Below are 21,656 nucleotides of genomic sequence, written 5' to 3' on the forward strand. Positions count from 1 at the left end.
TAGGGTTCCCTGTTGACAGTGCAGAGCCTGCTTTGGATTCTCTTTCTCCCTTTCTTTCTGCCCCTTCCCCACTTATGCTCACTCTCTTTCTCAAACTAAATAAATAAAATTTAATAATAAAAAAAAATAAGGGTACCTGGGTGGCTCAGTCAGTTAAGCATGCGACTTTGGCTCAGGCCATGATTTCCTGGTTCATGAGTTCAGCCCTGCATGAGGCTCTCTGCTGATGGAGCCCGCTTGGGATGCTCTGTCTCTCTGTCTCTCTCTGTCCCTCCTCCACTCTCTCTCTTTCAAAAATAAATAAACATTAAAAAAAAAATAAGACATTTTGTTTTGTTTTATTATTTTTTTTAAGTAGGCTTCATGCCCAGTGCATTGCCCAATTGGGGCTTGAACTCATGACCCTGAGATCAAGACCAGATCCTTAACCAACTGAACCACCCAGGTGTCCCTCAATACAACATTTTGAAAACAGTAAGTTAAAGGTATAAAATGAAAACAATGCGGGGATTGAATTATCAGTGGTTCTTAATTGGGGTAGACTTCAGAATTTAAAAATATTTATAACTGGGTCTTACCTTGTGAAACTTCTGAGTTGGGGATGGGTTACCGATATATTTAAACACACACACACACATACCACATACACCCAAATAGGTGATTCTGATGCACATTAGTAGGCAAATTCTCAGCATAGAATTCCACATATCTACGGAGAATAAAGGAGCCATTCCAGCGACAAGTGCAGTATTGGTTATGAGGCACCATGGGCGATGGACACCAGGCTGTTCTTAGTGTGTGCCTGGTTTGCTGCAGCACCGTCATTAGTGTTTGTGGCTTGTGGGCGACCTGAGGCATTGCCCTCTGAGCAGGACTGCTCCACAAGGCGGAAGGCCTCCAGGAACTCATTGATGTCGATGTGGCCATCCTTGTTGAAGTCAATGCTCCGTGCAAGGTCACAGATGCACTCATCTGTGATGTCGATGTTCATATGAGAGCTGAACAGCTTCCAAGTCTGCCTGAATTCGTCCAATGAGATGAACCCTTATCAAAGAGAGGAAGTCACTTCCGTGAGTCAGTCTAGTTTTCTAAAAATTTTTAAAGTTTATTTATTTTTGAGAGACAGAGAGAGACAGACAGACAGAGCGTGAGTGGGGGAGAGGCAGAGAGAGAGGGAGACACAGAATCCAAAGCAGGCTCTGAGCTGTTATGTTAGCACAAAGTGAGATGCGGGGCTCGAATTCACAAATCATGAGATCATGACCCGAGCCGAGGCCAGAAGCTTAACTGACTGAGCTACCCAGGTGCCCTGCATGAGTCAATCTAGTTTTCAATGTTTATTTCCTCTGACGTTCTTACAAGGACACCTGTTCCTTACTGTTAAACAGGCAAAGATAACCAAGGCCTTGTATCTAGTTTAAATTCCCAAGGAGGTGGCACAAAACCAATTGATCACCACTGGGAGCAATTTTGTTTCCCTTCTTCTGGACACATTTTTGATTGTCATGACCGGGGTGGGGGTGAATGTTACTGGTATCTAGTAGGTAAATGCCAGGGATGCCGCTAAATATCCTACAGTAGTCAGGATGGACCCCAAAGCAAAGAATTACTTGGGTTAACATGTCAATAGTGCCACTGCCGAGAAACCATGCATTAAGTCATCCCAAATATATAATTTATTTTGCTTATAAAAACCTTTTGGACCCATACACCTATGGTCAATTGACTTTTTTTTACAAGGGTCCCAAGACCATTCAATGGAGAAAGAATTGTTTTTTCAACAGGTGGTTGTGAACAACTGGATATTCTCATATAAAGGAGTGAAGCTAGACCCCCTATCTTGCAATGCCAACAAAAATTAACTCAAAAAAGGGGCCCCTGGGTGGCTCAGTTGGTTAAGCATCTGACTTCAGCTCAGGTCATGATCTCACTATTTGTGAGTTTGAGCCTCACATCAGGTTCTGTACTGACAGCTCAGAGCCTGGAGCCTTCTTCGGATTCTGTGTCTCCCTCTCTCTGCCCCTCTCCTGCTCACTCTCTCTCTCTCCTCTTTCTCTCTCTCAAAAATAAGTAAACAATTAAAAAATTTAAAAAATTAACTCAAAATGGATAAAAGACCTAACTGGAAGACCTAAAACTATAGAACTCTTAGAGAAAACCATAGGTATAAATCTTTGTGACCATGTATTACATAACGGTTTCTTAAACATGACACCAAAAGCACAAACAACAGGAACAAAAAGATAAACGGGACTTTTTTTGATTAAAAAATTTTGTGCATCAAAGGGGACTACCGAAAAAGTGAAAGGACAACCTATAAAGTTGGAGAAAATATTTGCAAACCATAGATCTGATAATGGCATAGATCTAATGGCAGAGATCTTTATATATATATAATGGCATATATATAAAGAACTTTTATAACTCAACAACAAAAAGATGAATTAAAAAAAATAGGCAAAGGATTTGAGTAGACATTTCTCCAGAGAATATAGATGAATTTCCAACAAGCACATGAAAAGATGCTCAATATCATGGATAATTAAGGAAATGCAAATCAAAACCATGAGATACTGCACACCCAATAGGATGGCTATAAAAATGGGGAGGAGTAACAAATGTTGGCAAGGACATGGAGAAGTTGGAACCCTCAAACATTTTTAATAGGAATGTAAAAGGGTATAGTCACTGTAAAAAACAGTTTGGCAGTTCCTCAAAAAGTAAAACATAGTTTTATGATATGATTCAGCAATTGTGGTCTTAGAATATATTCAAGGGAGTAAAAACCTAAATGTTCACATAAGAAGTTGTACAAAAATGTTCACAGTATCATCATACATAACAGCCAAAGAGTGGAAACAATCTAAATGTTGATCAACTGTTGAGTGGATAAACAAAATGTGGCATATCCATACAGTGGAATATTACCCAGCTATAAAGAATGAAGAACTTATACATGCTACAACATGGATGAACCTTGAAAACAGTATGCAAAGTGAAAGAAGCCAGCCACCCAAGGCCACATATATTGTTTAATTCCGTTTATACAAAATGTCCAGACTAGGCAAATCCTTAGAGACAAAAAGTGGATTAATGGTTGCCAGGGGCTAGTGTAGAAGGGACAAGGATGGAAAGTGACTGCTAATGGATATGGGTTTCTTTTTAGGCTGATGAAATGTTCTATAGTTAGATGGTGATGATGGTTACACAACCTTTTGAATATACCAAGAATCAGTGAACTGAATATTTTAAATTATATGGTATGTGAATTACACCTAAAAATAGGTGAAGAAAGAGTAATGATGTGGAAAAAAAGCCTTTGGGCCACTGGGGGAACAAGATGAGGGTACACAAGAACTTCCTGTACATTTTTTCACAATTTCTTGTGAATCTGTAATTACCAAAATAAGAAGTTTAAAAAGAATATGTTGGGGGTGCCTGGGTGACTCAGTCGGTTAAGCGTCCAACTTCAGCTCAGGTCATGATCTCATGGTTCATGGGTTAAAGCCCCGCGTCAGGCTCTGTGCTGACAGCTAGCTCAGAGCTTGGAGCCTGCTTCAGATTCTGTACCTCCCTCTCTCTCTGACCTTCTCCTGCTCACGCTGTCTCTCTCTCTCAGAAATAAATAAAAACATTTAAAAAAAAGAATATGTTGGGAGTGAGATTGTAAAAAGCCTTTCTGCTCTAGACACTTCATTACTTTATGAGTATTTTTGATGGGACTATACAGGATATCACATCTTCTAATAACTGCTTTTCCTGAGAAGTTCTCATTCAATTTGTCTTCATTCTTTTCCACCCAACCCCTCTTCTATATGGATTGCTTGTACTGCTCAAATACTTTTCTAGTTTCTGCCATTTATAAGCATAATCATTATTTACTTTGCTCCCAAAGTACCTGAGTAGAGAGCTAAATAACCAGAAAGGAGACTGAAGGGTGAGAGGTAAAACTTACGATGTGTTAGAAGTGATAGGATAATGTATGCCTTTACCTGAATGATCACTGTCTATGATCCTAAAAATGGTCTCCAGATTGGATCGGTTTCGATACAGCGTTTCCAGCAAACTTGACTGTATGTTCTGCAAAAGAAAAGACATTTTTCTTTCTATATCTTACTGTTTAGGCTTGTCCTCATATATAATGAACACACAATCAACCCTGACAATAAGATACGGTTGAAAAAACCTGAAGATATTTTATCCCCAACCCCTTCAGCCTACCAAATAACCTAAGGGTTTCAGAAGTACCTAGACCATGATGAAAATGTCCTAATATTGACCATGGTGATGGTTGCACATATCTGTGACTATTTAAAAAAAACAACAATGAATTATATACTTTGAATGGATGAATTGTATGGTATGTGAATTATATTGAAATAAAGCCATTTAAAATAAAAAGTACATTTAAGATTCAATATGTATTTATTGAATAAATTCTTCTCTTTATTTTAGTGGGGGAAGTAGAATAATGCCAAGGAAGTCAACAGACCTGGGTCTGAGTCTCAGTTCTATGATTTAGAAGCTCTGTGAGCAGTGTTCTCATAGGTATAATGATACTGATAATACCAACCTCATGGGGTAGGTATTTTGATGATAAACTGAGGCAGCATATGTAAGTTACTTAACACAAAATCTGACATACAGAAACCCAACAAATGGTTCCTTTTTCTCATCCATCTTCTTTTTTGGGTTCTCAATATTTGACTATTCCTGATTCAAAGTTCTCCATAAAGTGATTCATGATCCACAATATGCCTTCACCTACCATTTTTGCACCATTACCTCATGGTTCAGTTGTTCTTTGGCCAAGTCCTCCAGCCAGGACTTGTACTCCAATGTGTTGTCTGTTGAGCTGTTCACCAGCTGCGGCCTCAGCATCCGCCAGGGCAGTCCAAGATGCAACACAGACTCCACGGCTTCTGCCCAGTCACTAAGGGTGATTAAACCTACAGGAAACAGCTGATTTGTTGACATGTCACCTATAAGTCTAGTGTCCTGCCCAAGACTGCATGCCTTTCTATCCAGACACACTTCTTGTTGTCTGTAGGTAATAGAAATAATAGGCACTGTCACTATTTTTCGTGGTTAAGGTAGAGTTCACTGGAGTTGCAAGATAGAATACAGGATGTTCAATTAAATATGAATTTCAGACAGACCACATATATGGCCCAAATATTGCACAGGACATAATTATACCTTAAAATTGTTTGTTGCCTATCTATAATTTAATTAGGCACCCTGCTTTTAGTTGCTAAACCTGACAAAACAATTGAAAAGTGATACAACACTCCTGTAAATAATATCCTAAAACTTTATACACACACACACACACACACACAGCATTGGTTGTTGTTATGTATATGAACAGATATGATACATATGTATGTATACATATACAGATATTATACATGATTATATATGAACAGATATATACATTATATACCCACATTATATAACACATTATATATATATATATATATGCTATACATATATAGCATTGGTTGTTGCTAGATATATGAACAGATATTGCTATGCATTTATGATTGTTACTGCTATTTTCTAATAAGGTTAGGTGTGGTCAATGTCTATTAGACATTCCACTGAGTTGGGCAAAGACAAAATTTCTAGCTTTGATAACAGAACACCGAACAGATACATACACACTAAATAACAAAAAGCCAAATCATTAATCTTTTGCAAATCTTGGATATGTTCTTATAACCTCCCCACCTGTTGCTTTTTGCTTAGTTCTGACCTTGTCACCCTCCCCTTGACTCCATTTCTTTTTACTATCTCCAGCTATATTTACCTATATTTACATTCTGTTAAAAGCTTTGAATTGTAAAATTTAGAAAAGATAATTAGAACATTAAGTTGAGTAAAATGAAGAAAAGTCAAGGAATGTCGTTTGGTTATCTTAGTTCATTATCATTTAATTTTTTAAAAATATTTATTTATTTCTGCAGACAAATGCTCTACCACTGAGCTATATCCCTGCGCCAAAAAAATATTTATTTATTTCTGAAAGAGAGAAGGACAGAGTATGAGTGGGGAAGAGGCAGAGAGAGAGAGAGGGAAACAGAGAATCAGAAGCAGGCTCCAGGCTCTGAGCTGCCAGCACAGAGCCCAACATGGGGCTCGAACTCATGAACCACAAGATCATGACCTGAGCCAAAGTCAGGGGCTTAACCAACTGAGCCACCCAGGTGACCCAATTAGTTTGTTATCATTAATTCAACAAATATTGATTTGATAACTTCTGCAAGTCAGATTTTTTGGTCAGCTTCCTTCTTCTATGAATATTTTACTTGCTGGGTCTTACCAGTTTTATCTATATCATGTTTCTTAAATTCACCAAGAAGATCCGTGGAATGAGCAAATAACTTTTCCCGCAGAGCCCTCAGAGCTGACTCCTCTACTCTGCTGATCCTGGGACAGGAGATGAAAACAAACATTTTAAAAAGTTAACATAGAGGAAATAGTGAGGGGTTTTATTTTGTTTTTACCACATTTCTCTTCTCTCTTTCTTAATGTCTCAACCTCCCAAGAGCTCAGTTTTGGGGAGAAGAGCTCAGGTTTTGAAGGAAGAGTTTCATCTTTTATACCCCCCCCCACTCCCTAGCCTCCCACTTCTCCCCGCCACGCACAAATATGACCTACTGCTGTCCTACCCAGTGCAGCAGAGTGGTTACAACAAAAGTTCTGGAAAAAGTCCACCTTTGTGGTAAAGTTAGCTAACTGCACTGCACCTCAATTTCTCCAAGGGCAAAATAGTGATAAAAATGGTATCTGCCTCAGGCCACCTGGCTGGCTCAGTTGGTTAAATGTCCAACCACTCGTGATTTCTGCTCAGGTCATGACCTCACTGCTTGTGAGTTTAAGCCCCATATTGGGCTCTGCGCTGACACTGTAGAGTATGGTTGGGAGTCTCTCTGCCTCTCCCATGCTTTCTCTTTCTCTCTCTCAAAATAAATAAATAAACATTTTTTTAAAATGTACCTACCTCATAGGATTATTGTGAAGATTAAAAAAGTAAATTCATATAAAGCACTTAGAAGAAAGCACAGCACATTGAAAACACTCAGTAAATGTTATCTGTTAACATAACCATGTGCTTTCCTTATAATTTATTATCATGTTAAATAGGCATAAGGCCATATATAAGAATAACAAAATAACACTAATTTAGTTTTCTCATTCTTATTGGATCAAAAGGGTAATGCTGGGTATAGCACTTGGCCCAAAGTAAGTGTTCAATAAATATCTGTAGTTGAGTAAATAAAAAGAGATAAATGTAAATATATACTTTGTCATGCCTCATTTATAGCCATTCTATAAATGACCAGATATCCTATCTTTTCAATGGCTAAAAGTTATACACATGTGTACACACACACACAGAGTTTTCTTCCTGTTTGATGAAAATTTTCCTTGCAGTTTAAGGTAGTTAGTATAATAGTCCTTAAGTGGATTCCACAGACCCCTCGGAGAGTGTGAACTGACCAAAACTCATCCCATATTGTATGGGTACATGAGCTTATTTGTTTTTTCTGGAGGGAGTTCACTGTTTCATCAATGGTTAGAAGTATGGACCTCCCTTTCCCTCCAAAAGTTAATAAACCACTGGTCTGGCAAAGCATTTAAACTATCTGCTGCTAACCTGTAGTCACCAATCATTATCATGCAGGGCTATAGTATGGTGATGGTCTCCGGAACTGCCTAGATGTATGAGGCTCTCTGTTTCTACATCAAGCAGGAAGTGTTGAACACTAACTAAATGCAGAGCTCTGCATGGATTATCTCAATCCTCCAACATCCACTGAGGTAGGTCTGATATTATGCCCATTACAAAGTCACTAATCCAAGGTCACATAGCTAATACAGGGTAGGTCTAGGAATCAACCTTGACAAGTGAACTCCAGGCAGGCTAAACTATTATTGTGAGACATGGGTGTAAACCCAAAGTAAATGGGTTCTGAATGAGGGCTCTTCTAAGAAAAACACATGATCCTGAGTTTATGGACAATGAGACATCAATTATGGATGGTCAGAGACATTTCCCCCTTCCTTCTAAGGTGTCCACTGAGCTCCAGGGAGTTGAAGTTGTTACACAAGTGAATTCTGGGTATATTAGATGATGTTTACTTGCTTTAATACAATCAAGGAATATTTCAAAGAGCTCTTGTTTAAAATTTTTTAAAAATGTTTATTCACTTTGAGAGAGACAGAGCACAAGTGGGAGAGGAGCAGAGAGAGGAGACACAGTTTTGAAGCAGGCTCCAGGCTCTGAGCTGTCAGCATAGAACCCGGCGCAGGGCTTGAACCCACAAACCATGAGATCATGACCTGAGCTGAAGTCAGATGCTTAACTAACAGCCACTCAGGCCCCCCTCATAGAGCTCTTTGATCACGTTATTAAAACATATTCTCTATAGGATTCCCTGCAGTGACTTCTTTTGTAGTGACAATACTGACACTGTAAAGAATCATGGCGTTCCAGTTGCCTGGGGCCCGCCCCTGGAGATTCCAATTTGGTGGGGCTGCCGTGAGGCTGGGGCGGTTGAGTTTTTGTAAAGCTCCACAGACTGTTCTGCTGCACAGTGGGTTTGACTATCACTTAATGTTTAAAATTTCATATAAAACTTCTTCTTGAGTAAAGCTGGCCTTGATTTTTTTAATAACGTGTTTAATAACTCTTCATATTTAATAACTCAAGAGTGATGTAAAATAGTGCACTTTATAGCACTCACACAAGGCAGATGATAAATATTAATGTGTTCTCTTTCCACTGGGTTTATGTCAACTTTGTTTTGATTTCTAATTAGTTCCTCTGATAATTAAAGAAGCTTGTTCAATAGCACTAAAACTGTATCTGTTAGCAGCTTATATACTCTGGGGTCAGCTTCCTGGTAGGAGGCAGTCTGCGTGTCCGTTAAGTATGTGATTTCTGAAATAAGACTGCCTGTGTCAAGGCTTGCCTTCACTGTGTATTAGCTGTGTGACCATGGGCAGCTGATTTCATCTGTGTTCCTTAATGATCTCCTCTATAAAACTGAAATTCATATGAATTTCTTAAGTCCATTCTTAGATAATACATATAACTTCTTTATAATACCACTAAGTGTGTGGTAAGCTCACAACTAAGGTTAGAACTCAGAATCATCTCAACAGAAGCCATTTTAGTAATATTATATGCTTGCTTCCCAGGGAGAAAAGGGCATTGCTAACAAATGTGTGAACTGAAACCCATCTGTCAAGTCCCTTGAAAGCAAAGAACCTTCAGCTGTGGCTTATGGGGTAACACAAACCCTTTATGGATGAGAGAAAACAGAAGAGTGGCCCTGGAAAGACTTAGTGGCCTGGTACATGGACTTTACCCAAGATGTGCCCATTGAGAATAACTGCTGCAGGAAGCAAATTTGTTCCTCTCATTCCTGATGGGTTGGTACAGATCTTCAAGTGTATGGAGGAGAAGGAAGAGGTCTCTGCTAGAATGTCTATTGTAGACCTTACTGCTAACATAGCTCAATTTTGAATTTTCACTTAGAATGTAGATACATGTAATGATGTTTGACATTTCAAAGGTTCCACAAACATCATAACTCCATTTTCTGAAAATCATTCATTAGAAAGTCTTGCCTTTGCCTCATGGTCAGCATGTGGGTCACCTTGTTAGCTTGATACTGCACGATGTACGGGGTCAGGGCCGGCCCCAGTTTGACATAGGCCCCTCTGTTACTACCAACTTCATAGTAGTTGGAGGCAGAAAAGATGGTTAACACCTAAATCAAAACAGAGAGAAAAAGGTATTCAGGTTCACTGAAGAACTCTTCACTCTCAATCTGAATGTGCCCAACCCAATTTCAGGAGCTTCACTCCTTCCTTGACCTCGCCTATGGATCCTTTAAATTTTTTTAAAGGCATCAATGCTAATAGGGCAGCCGTTGTGACTCCAATAATACCAACTTGGATTCTGATAGGACATCCACAACATGTTTTCTTCACATTTTTATCCCAAGTACAATAGCAGGTCATAGAAAATACTCCATTTGGTTCAACTTAGAGGCAAGCTGGGTCCAATAAATTGGGAAGGGCCATTACAATCGGCAAGCCAGTTATCAAAGCTGGCATGAGGCCTCAAAGCAGAGTTTCCTACAGAATACTGTGCCTCCTGAGATGCTCTGTGGGAAGAGTTTCCATTGTCAATACATTGGGAAATGGGAGACAGTGTATCTCTTCTTGGAGATTTACAAGGAATATAGGAAACTGATGGTTCTCAGAAGTCCTGCAGTAGAAACTCGTATAACTGTTTAACCAAACATTTCTTAGATTAGTTTATCTTTTTTTTTTTTTTGCATAGAAATCTGTTATTCTCCTGTAGAATTAGTTTTTGTAGGAATACTCTCATCCTAGCGGCGTTGGGCTAGACTAACATTGTAGGATTAAGATGTCTGAAGATCAGACAGGGCAATACGTATACTCCTGAGAAGACACACAACCCTGGATCCCTGCCTGGGGCACAGTGCTGAAATCCTGTTTCCCTGTACTGTTGTTTGAAATGTGTGCCACTGAGCAATGTGACTTACAGAACGGAGATGTGCCTGGGAAAACGCCAGGCCATATCTCTATCCACGAGATGGGACAATATCTGTCCCCTCTTGTCCTCTCAGGGTATTGGTGAGTGGTGGTAGCAGTTGAATTTTGAAGTGTAAAGAGGCGATGAGAGTCAAGGATAAATAACAGTAAAGGACCTAGATGCTTTGAGCAAGTGGATAACAAATACAAGACACAGTTGACTGTGGGAAACCGGGAGCCTGAGTTCATCCGGGTCTAGCAGGAAAGATATGGACCACCCCTGGGCTTCTGCACGTAGCCCACCCACCTTGCGGCTGTGGCAGAATTCATAGCCTTCAGGTTTGCACTCATGTGAGCGGATCAGGAATTGCAGGTTGTATTTCTGTAGCAACTGTTCTGTCACATTAGGTCCAAAATAACAACCTCCTCCACGAACAGTGTTGGCTTTGCAGCCCTCCTGAGCCATCGGATCACTCCACAGGATATCTACCACCTGGAGAGACCAAGAGATAGTTTCTTGCCTAAAATCTAGACAGAGATTCAGAGTCATTCCTAAGAAAAGAGGAGGAGGAAGAGGAAGAGAAGGAAAAGGAGTAACAGAAGGAGGAGGAGAGGTAGAGGATACAGATATTTGAATAAAAATAAGTGAATAATTTTTTGCATAATCAATATTTGACATGTGCTTATATTTTGAATCCCTGAGGTTTCAGAATTTTTTTTTATTACTCATGGAATGAGTGTGTATACGTGCATATTGTTTGACAAGCTTGTACCCACTTCCTTGGAAATAAATCTTATGTAAAAGCTCAACACATAAAACAGATTAAAAGGGAGCTGCTCTGGTAGATGCTTTGATCAGAGCCAGTTGTCCCCAGTTAGCCCCAGTGCTCCAGGCTCCTGGACATTTGCCCCTAAGAGAATGCAGACATCTGGGCATGGCAATATAATCTCTCAACCAGCATTCACAGGCCTCAGGTGTGGTCCTGAGAAAGTGCAATCAAATGCTTCATTTCTTAAAGTAATTTCAACTTAAAAATTTTTTTTAATATTTATTTATTTATGAGAGAGAGACAGAACGCAAGCAGGGGAGGGGCAGAGAGAGAGAGGGAGACACAGAATCTGAAGCAGGCTCCAGGCTCCGAGCTGTCAGCACAGAGCTCGATGAGGGGGTCGAACTCACGAACCATGAGATCATGAGCTGAGCTGGAGTTGGATGCTCAACCAACCCATGCACCCCTCAGAACTTTAAAAAGAATTTGCAGAAGAGCTGAATGATTTTTCTAGCAATTTAAGTTCCACCCTTTTGTTACTGCTCGGGAAAACACTGATGGCCAATCTATACAACGTATATGAAATAGTTGGGTGAATTTTGGTAGTTGACACCCAATACTTTCTAAATGAACTTTTAAGGGGGAAATGATTTGATTTGTAAATATCAGCACATTATGATTTTGCCAAAGGAGAGACTTACATTTACTTTTAAGTTTCCATTCTAAGTTTATGTTGAAGCCCAGATCGATAGCACAGGGAGAACATAGCCTAAACTCACCATCTCTCCCTCTGAGGTTTCCAGCCTCAGAGTCAGCTGTGACTCCTCTTTCTCGCCACTCTCCATCCAATCAATTAGCCGGTTCTGCTAATTTTAGCTCTTAAAGAATTCTGAATTCCTTTTCTTTACTGGACGAACCATAAAAAAACTGCCATTTTTATAGGTCAAAAATGGTCGAACATCAGCAAGTTCACATCGTTCTGCTAACACTACTGCACAAACTCACCGCATGGATCTCCCGCATGGATCACGAGCCTCCCTGCCAGTCTCGCCCCAGTGAAATGTGCCCTGCATTTGGCTGCCAGACTCCTAGTTAGGCAAATAACATGAGCGCCTACTCCTCATTCATTCTCCTTCTTCTTCCTTGCTAACAGAACTCTGATGAGGTGTTTGAGGTGGCACTGTGCCTAGCAAAATATGTGCTTTCCCAGACTTCCTTGCAGCGAGGGGTAGCCCAATGACATAGCTCTGGAGATCTTGGAAAAGTCTTTAGTTGCTTGATAACAGGGAAGGACAGAAGCCACTGACCTAACCCTGTTGGTCTTGAACTACAACAACCATCTTTCTGACACACTCAATACAAAACATCATATAATGGCACCCAGTAAATCATGCCTTACCTTCCTACCCCATGATGCTAGGTCACTAAAACAAGTTTGCTTAGGCAATAGAGCCCATCAGCGACATCATCCTGCGCCCTTTCAAATGACTCTAAAATACATGAGTCATTGGGCAAATACTAAGATTCTTCTGGGGTGTTCTAACCGCAGGGGGAGAGTGAAGGGCAGTGGGGAAAAGTATCCCGAATTTACACGGAGGGAAGAGGCTTGTTCTGATTTTTCAAAGCCCCTCCCAAAGACGGCCACATTCCAGGCAGCAGCACCTGGCCACAACCCACCTGCCTCCACTCCTCCTGCGTGGGCTCCAGCGGCTCCTCGGCTTCCGAGTCCGCCTCTGGCGCGCAGAGCGGGGCCTCCGGCCTCCCCCGGCTCACCGCGAAGCCTGCTTGCCGCCGGCACCTGTCCAGCTCCAGGTCCACGGAGCGCCGCACCTGCGGGGCCAGCTCCTTCGCGTCCCCGGGCGCGCCGCGGGGAATGCTGGACGAGCGGCCGGCTCTGTGCGCCGGGACGCAGCCCAGGCGGAGGGGCGAGGCGGGGAGAGAGCGGCTCTGGGGGAGAAACCACGGGGTGGGCCTCCCTGCGGAGCTCGTCTGGTTGCCTTTCTCCTTCTTCGCCTGTTTCCCGTTCTCCTTTCTCGTTTTGCGCCTCATGGTGGAAACGATCTAAAAATGTCCAGAAAAGACGTAGATGTTGGGTTGAAACCGCAGGTGGGTTTCTGAGCAGCACCCATCCCGGTCAGGGGCCCGCCCGCGGGCCCACAGACGAGCGCTGGTCCAGGCTCAGGAGGAACCCTCCAGAAACATTCCTAGCAGTTTGATACTGCTGTGATATTCAAGCACATGCTCAGTGGGCTTATTATTTTTTTTTTTTCCTATTTCAGTTTTCTAGTGCTTTATAGATAATGTGTTTTACAAAAAGTACTGATCTGTGACAAACTGGAAAGTTATAAGGCGTGGCCTTCCACCACAGATAATTTGAGACATGCTAAGCTAGGCCACTGTTTCCTCAAGGAGGCTGTGAATTTCAGATTGGATGGGAAAGGGCACATCTCAGGAAGGTGAGCCTGTATGGACCCTTCTGTCATTCAACCCGGTGCTAAAACAAAGAAGAAATGCAGCTCACTGTTGAGAAATGTTGGAATAGGAAACAGGAGAGGCTCCCTGTGGGCGAGGCAGCGGCTTCATGGCATTTTCCAGGAAGTGCTGTCTGACCCATTGAGGAAGGCAGGGAGTGGCTGAGCTCAGCTAGGGCCTAACTGGAAAAAGACTCTTTTTGTCAAAGAGACTTGAGCCTGGTCCCTGTCACTGACTCGAGAGTCATCATGGTATGGGGACCGAGCAGACAATGCAGTCACAAGCTAGAAGCAGTGTGATCATGGAAAAGAGAGGGGCCAGGCCTCAGAGCAGAGCTGGGGCATTCAGCAACCATTCCTGGCATGCCTGATTGCCCTGGGGAAAATACAGCATCTGGAAGGATCTCAGGGATAGAGGTCTGGCTCACCAAGGGAACTCTGTGTGAGCGCTTAATCAAAGACTGAGAACTTTCTGTAAATCAAGGTAAGGACTGTGATCCAAGAAAGCCATGCCTGGTGTGGACTGGCTTGGGGCAAGAACAAAGAAGGACACTCAGAGAGGGTCGGCAGAACCTGAATGATGTTTCTTTTCTTTCTCTCTTTTTTGTAATATATTTATTTATTTCTAGGAGAGAGAGAGAGAGAGAGACAGTGTGAGCAGGGGAGGGTCAGAGAGAGAGGGAGATACAGACTCCGAAATAGGCTCCAGGCCCTGAGCTGGCAGTCAGCACAGAGCCCGACGCGGGGCTCGAACCCACGAACAGCGAGATCATGACCTAAGCGAAAGTCGGACGCTCAACCAACTAACCCACCCAGGCACCCCCTGAATGATGTTTCAAGATGCATCCAGATTGAGTAGAATGGAACAGAGGCATTCTCCAACTTTGGACAAGCATTAATGACTTCCTAGGCAGCCCCAGACCCTGGGCATAGAGAGTGAAAGTCCACCAAATGTAAACAGAGTCATAACCCCCTCTCCTCATCTTGTTGCAACTCACGGTGAGCGCCAGACCAGCAGTCCCACCCCTTTTGATCCCCAGGTAACTTTATTTCAAGGAAGTTATTAATCTGTCCCCCGAGGCATCCCTAGCTTTGAATTTTAAGGAGAATAATCATGTTAATATGTATTGGACCCTTGGCTAAATAGGTGCTATCCTGAGTACTTAACATGAATTCACTGATTAACTCTCAGGCATGAGATTGCATCCTCATTTTTAGTTTTACATGAATTAATTGATTAGCCCTCACACTCCTGTGAGATAGCATCCTCATTTATAGTACAGGTAAGAAAACTGAGGTGCAGAGATACTGAAACATTACCAGGACTGAATCCAGAAACCTGACTCCAGATTTCCTACTCTTGTGTCTTCCTCCCAAGTGGTCCTTGGACTCTGTGTAAATGGCTACATCACCCCTCCCCAGAGCTTTGCAAACCAACTATTGGGAAGTTAGCTTTTTGCTAAGCTACAGAAAGCAAACCGTTCTTTAGCATTCTTCCCTCAAATTTCCTACTTCTCCTGTTAACACAATTAAATGTGATTCCTCCCATGAGATCATCTGCTTTATCGTGACTTGCTGTCTCTACCTCTGTACATAGACTCAGCAGAACAGAATATTTGAATTAAAAAAAAAATAAGGTGCCAGACATCATGCGGAATTGACTAAGAGCTTGTTTTAGGTCCCTTGGGCGCCTCCTCCTCCATGAAGAACACGAAAGTGTTGAGATCATGGAGAAGCAGAGAGGGGATTTATAATGAAGATGTTTGGAGGAAGCTGTTGAAAATGTTGCAGGCGCCCCCTCCCTCACCTCTGCCAAGGAGCTATCCTTTCCCCCTTCCAACACTGGGTTTGTGGGTGTAGGGACACATAACTCATCTTTTTAGTCACCACACCACAAAGGGCCATAGCCAGAACTTGACAGGACTTGAATCCAGAAACCTTGGGCTTTGCACTGGATGCAATGATTGGATGAGACCTGAGTGTAGACTCCATTAGGGAGGGGATGAGGAGGGTGTGCATGGAAATGTGGGGGGCAACAGGGGCAGACTAAGGTAGTGTGTGGCTACCCTAACATCTGTCTACATTTCTTTGTTAGCAATAGAAACCCAGATTCTTACAGATATCACCTGGAATGAGGACTACACTTGCCAACCTGCCTTTCAGGTACATGTTAACACATGATAAAATTCTGAACAGAACTATGAACAAAAGTAGTGTATACAACTGAATGTCCTTAAAGGGAAGAAACATGCCTTTCTTCTACTCTCTAATTTATGCCGCTAGAATATGGTTGTGATGGCTGGAGCTCAAGTAGCCATGTTGGGCCATGATGTAGCATGGTGGAGCAACTTGAGAGCAGAACGCTGGGCCTCAAGTGACTTTGTGGTATTACTACCAGCCCTGGACTGCTTGCTTCCAGTGTTTATTTACAGAAGGAGGAAATAATCACAAGGCATTGTTGTCTGAAATTTTCTGTCACTTCAGCCAGATGTAGTTAATACCATTTCCATTAATTTGAGTACAAATCTTGTAAGGCACATGCACATGTATTTTCATTTCATCCTCACAACAGCTATGGTATGGTCATTTGTGTTCCTCTTGTATAGATTCAGACACTGCGGTTACAGTAAGTTAAATAAAATTTTCAAGGTAATATAACTATAAATAGCAGAAACAGAATTTTTATCCACTTCTATCCTATCCAACCACCCACCATGCCTACTCGAGGAAAAAAGAACACACTTCCATCCTTCAGTATCTGTGTGGCAGAGACTACCGTTTCTCCACATCTCTTTTCCCCTTCTTTGCCATAGGAATGGAAACCCTAACTTTTGTACAAGGCATGTGGCCAACCAGACAGAAGACTGCATTTCTGGCCTCCCTTCCAGCAAGGAGCAGTCATGTAACTACTTTCTGAACGATGGGATGAGAGCAGAAGAGATGAATACACTTCTTCGCTGTGTCTTTAAAGGGCAGGGATATTCTTCCCCTCTCCCTCCCTCTGTCCTGTTGCTTGGAACACATATGTGGTGGCAGGCTATCTTGACCTATACAGATGAGGGCTCGGGAAAGATACACTAAGGACAGCAGAGTAACAAGACATAAGAAGGCTTGGTTCTTGGATAACCTAGTAAAACACAGCTGCCATACCAGCCAAGTACGGCATGTTCCCAGATTTAAATCCAGGTCTGTCTGATTCCAAAGCCATGCTTTTTCACTTATGTCTCACATCACATAAACCTGTATGTTAATTAGAGTTGTCCAGAGCACTCTAGCTTGTACAGTAATTGCTCAGATGAATGTTGTCAGGATGTTGTAGTAGGGGTTCCTGTGTTTTGAAAGGGGCAGTTGACAGTATAGAAGCCATAAGACACCATGCACGTGTAAGAGCCTATGATTAAAAGGAAATAGAATCTTTGTTTTCTAAATTTTTACTTCCAAACTGAAATTGAAAATAGACACGTTTTAACATTGGAGTGCAATGCATTCTGTCTCTCACTCTGTCCTCCTACTGGTTATTATAAATTCCTTTATGGCAGGCAGCCTCTCTGGTTCTCTTTGTATCTCTCCTCCCACTTCTTTGCACATAATAAGCACTTTAAATGTAGTTGTTGAGTTTAATTCAAAATTGATTGTCATTTTTCTATCTGCCAATAGCATCCTCCCTGCATGAAGTAGGCACTCAATACATTTGTTGAGTTCAACTGAATTATTTGAGAGGTAGAGGCTCTTCAGGTACAGTGATTGGGGGGTATTTATTATAATTGTCTAGATCGGGGACAGCAAATAGATGGCTCTAGCTGCCACACACTTGTTCCTTGAGTTCAGATGTATATTCTTTTTTTTTTTTATGTTTATTTATTTATTTTGGGAGAGAGAACACAAGCAAGAAATAGGCAGAGAGAGAGAGAGAGGGAGAGAGAGAGAGGGAGACAGAGGATACCAAGCAGCTCCACATTTTCAGCACAGAGCCTGACATGGGGCTCGAACTCATGAACCATAAGATCATGACCCGAGTGGAAATCAAGTCTGACATGCAACCAACTAAGCCACCCGAAACCCCCAGATGTGGATTTTTAATCTTTCTCCTTTTAATGGTTTAATGGCTTCTCTCTCTTTTTTGTAATCTTTTAATGTTTATTGATTTTTGAGAGAGAGAGAGAGCGTAAGCAGGGTATGGGCAGAGAGAGAGAAGGAGACACAGAATTCGAAGCAGGCTCCAGGCTCCAAGCTGTCAGCACAGAGCTTGATGCAGGGCTCGGACCCGCAAACTGTGAGATCATGACCTGAGCCAAAGTCAGACACTTAACCAACTGAGTCACTGAGGCGCCCCTAATGGCTTCTCTTAACAGCCCTTATTAGTCACCTGAAGTCAGCATGCAAAATGACATTTACGTTATGCAGTTGGTGACTGGGTTAAATGATTATGAACTGGGTTAAATAATGGTGAACTATGCACTATTTCATTGCTTGGCCAGTACCTTGTGCCTGTCTAGTTTAGCTAAGAGCTCCAGGTCGGTCATGTCTGACACTCCGCCATGAAGAATCAGGACCTTCTCATCAACCAGAGTGGCCAGAGGAAGCCAACAGAAAACATCTTGCAGTATTTTTAGTATTTTCTTCCCATGTGTCTGGAAAATGATATTAAGAAGACAGTAATTTTCAAAGGATATACTTAACTTATTTGAACTAAGAGAAACTTTTGCTCTTAAAGGCAGCCTACCTTATATTTATGCATCACTTCCTTGGTAAAGCCATATCTAGATTTAGAAGCAAAAATAGATATTAAATTTAATGATAACAGTTATGGTATAATTGAATTTTTATAAAAATTCAGATACTGTGTACATCTACTCAAATACATAGAAAAGAGACTGAGGAATACTTGCTAAATGTTTACAATTATAGCATTAACACTGGGTCAAGAAATTATGGGATATTTTAATGTTCTTCCTTTTGTTTATCTGTATTTCTTAGTTTTTCTGTAGTGAGTTTTATTATTTGTATGATAAAGAGTATGGATATGTGGAAAAAACTTGAATGGTTTTATTGGAAGTAGGATAATGTGTAGGTTTTTAAGAAATATTTTCAACGTTATATATTGTGTATTCCTTTATAAAATTGGAAAAGTACTTTTAAAAGGTATCTAACATATAGAAGTTCCGGCAAAATAATTTTTTACAATCACAACACGTAAACATCAAGAACCCAAGCGCATTAAGTTTGTTACCGTAAGTTCACCAAATGGTCCTCATGGTTTCCTCGGTTAAGATGGAACTCTTTGGGGTAAACCAACATGAAGGCAAAAAGAACCATCAGGATCTCTACTGAATCCTTGCCTCGGTCAACGAAGTCACCATTGAAGACGTAGGCTCTCTCAGGTGATGGGAGGCCATTCTTTCCCAAAAAGAAGACAAGTCCAAGAAGTGGCAACAAAGGAAGGGAATAGAAAATCAGGTCAAGCCAATGGGCATTTGACAGTTACATCAGATCGAATACCAATTCCGTGTTTTCTGGCTCTCCTCCAAATGTGAATTAATAAAAGATGGAAGTATTTTTTTTTATTGGTCTTATATTTCCTTCTGGTGTGCTCATTAAAACAAGTGCTTTCTACAAAGCCAGAGGGTTGTCATGTGGTATGTGCAAAGGACACCAAACTTGTGATCCGAAGGCCACTTTTAAGTTCTGGCCACAATATCTTTAGTAATAATAAGAATAGCTGTCAGGTTCCTCAGGAGTAAAGGAGACAATAGATTGGAGAATGCTTTGGGAAGCACAGTATATATGTAAAGTAACATTACATTAATAGGACAGTCTTGTATTTTGTTACAAGTTCTACATTTTATAACTAAAATGGATAGGAAAATAGCTGTCAGTTGCTTTGATAATCAACAATTTTATTTGGAAAAAAGAAAATCACTAAGTAAGGATTCTTTCTCTTTACTAGCCTCAGACTTTTAAAACAGTTTACAAAAATATACTAAAATATAATATGGTACTGGCTTTTATATCATTATATATTTGCTACTATGTGTCATTTTTTAATAATTTAAAGTAATACTTTGGGGTGGCTGGATGGCTCAGTCTGTTAAGCATCAAACTTTGGCTCAGGTCATGATCTCACGGTTCAGAAGTTTGAGCCCTACGTTGGGCTCTGTGCTGACAGCTCGGAGCCTGAAGCCTGCTTTGCATTTTGTGTCTCCTTCTCTCTCTGCCTCTCCCCCATTCACACTCTGTCTCCCTCTCTCAAAAATAATTAAACATAAAAGAAAATTGAAAAAATAAAAAATAACGTAATATTTTAAAGATCCAAGCAATATGTAGCAATTGTTTGTATACGAGTTCCAAAATAAGCCTCAGAGCAAGACAGTATCTTAAACATTCATACCTTATAAAATATAAATATTAAGTCATCCAACTGGCCATGTAAATCTCCTAACAAAGACAGAAAAAGAATATTAGTTTCTACTGGCCCTTACCACTATGTCTCATTTTACCATAAAAAGGAAAATATCCAGAAAAATTTGACAAAGTTATGGTTACTCATTTTTCCATATGTAAGATAGGGATAAATAGTAATTCCCCTCATTGCAAGGATAGCTAATATTGAAAGAAGAAAACACAATATCTTTTCCCTACATAATTATCATAAACAGTAAATGAAGCAAAAGTAGGACAGAATAATGCAGGGATGCAAACTCAAGTGAGAACTGGAGAGATTTTGTCCCATCTGAAGTAGGAAGCTTCTGTTCACTTATGGGCCAGCATTAGGAAATTTTTCAAGAGATATAGATGATACATACTAGGCATATATCCAAAGGATACAAAAATACTGATTCAAAGGGGCACATGCATCCCAATGTTTATAGCAGTGTTATCAACAAGAGCCAAATTATGGAAAGAGCCCAAATGTCCACTGACTGATGAATAGATAAAGAAGATGTGGTATATATACACAATGAAATACTACTTGGCAATGAAAAGGAATGAAATCTTGCCATTTGCAACAATGTGGATGGAACTAGACTGTATTATACTAAGCGAAGTAAGTCAGTCAGAGAAAGACAGATACCATATGATTTCACTCATACGTATAATTTGAGAAACACAACAGATGAATGGGGAAGGGAAGCAAAAATGAGATAAAAACAGAGAGGAAGGCAAATCACAAGAGACTCTTAAATACAGAGAACAAACTGAGGGTTGCTGGAGAGGGTGGGAAGGGATGGGCTAAATGGGTGATGAGCATTAAGAAGGGCACTTTTCAGGATGAGCACTGGGTATAATATCTAAGAGATAAATCACTGGGTTCTATTCCTGAAGCCAAGACTACACTGTATGTTAACTAACTTGAATTTTTAAAAAATATCATAATAAAAAAATAATTTTAAAAATTTAAGAGGCATCTTGGTGGCTCAGTCAGTTAAGCAACTGACTCTTGGTTTCAGCTCAGGTCATAATCTCAGGTTCCTGAGATCGAGTCCCATGTTGGGCTCTGTGCTGATGGCTTGGGGCCTTCTTGGGATTCTCTCTCTCTCTCTCTCTCTCTCTCAAAATAAATAAATAAACCTTTAAAAGATAATTTAAAAAATAAAATAAACACAAATTTAAGATAATTTCACAGCAAACAAGACCTAGCTGCAGGTTGCACATGGCCCTCGAGGTGCCAGTTTACAATCCCCACTGTGAGACAGTCTGCACCCCCTAAGTTAAGATGTGGGACCTCAGTCTGTAACAGATATCTATTTTTTTAATTAAATTAAATCTATTTGTTTTGAGAGAGAGCAGGGAGGGGTGGGAGGTGGGGAATCCCAAGCACTTGACAGCACAGAGCCTG

The 21,656-nt window shown here is 40.9% G+C and overlaps 1 protein-coding gene across 1 annotated transcript in view; it reads right to left on the reverse strand.

Moving 5' to 3' along the window:
- Positions 1–685: 685 nt before the first annotated feature.
- The window catches only part of PPEF2 (protein phosphatase with EF-hand domain 2), a 29,839-nt gene continuing 8,868 nt past the window's right edge, over positions 686–21,656 (reverse strand). Inside the window, exons 6-16 of the mRNA XM_039230985.1 lie at positions 20,208–20,254; positions 19,050–19,216; positions 18,543–18,579; positions 18,301–18,450; positions 13,026–13,409; positions 10,886–11,071; positions 9,643–9,785; positions 6,326–6,432; positions 4,786–4,949; positions 3,993–4,080; positions 686–1,044 (exon numbers count right to left, since the gene is read on the reverse strand). Coding sequence (XP_039086916.1) covers positions 755–1,044; positions 3,993–4,080; positions 4,786–4,949; positions 6,326–6,432; positions 9,643–9,785; positions 10,886–11,071; positions 13,026–13,409; positions 18,301–18,450; positions 18,543–18,579; positions 19,050–19,216; positions 20,208–20,254 — 1,763 coding nt within the window. The 3' untranslated portion in view covers positions 686–754. The remainder of the gene's footprint in view (positions 1,045–3,992; positions 4,081–4,785; positions 4,950–6,325; positions 6,433–9,642; positions 9,786–10,885; positions 11,072–13,025; positions 13,410–18,300; positions 18,451–18,542; positions 18,580–19,049; positions 19,217–20,207; positions 20,255–21,656) is intronic.

The sequence above is a fragment of the Hyaena hyaena genome, unplaced genomic scaffold, assembly GCF_003009895.1.
Source record: "Hyaena hyaena isolate Hyena2069 unplaced genomic scaffold, ASM300989v1 scaffold_54, whole genome shotgun sequence".
In the NCBI taxonomy this organism is placed as follows: domain Eukaryota; kingdom Metazoa; phylum Chordata; class Mammalia; order Carnivora; family Hyaenidae; genus Hyaena; species Hyaena hyaena.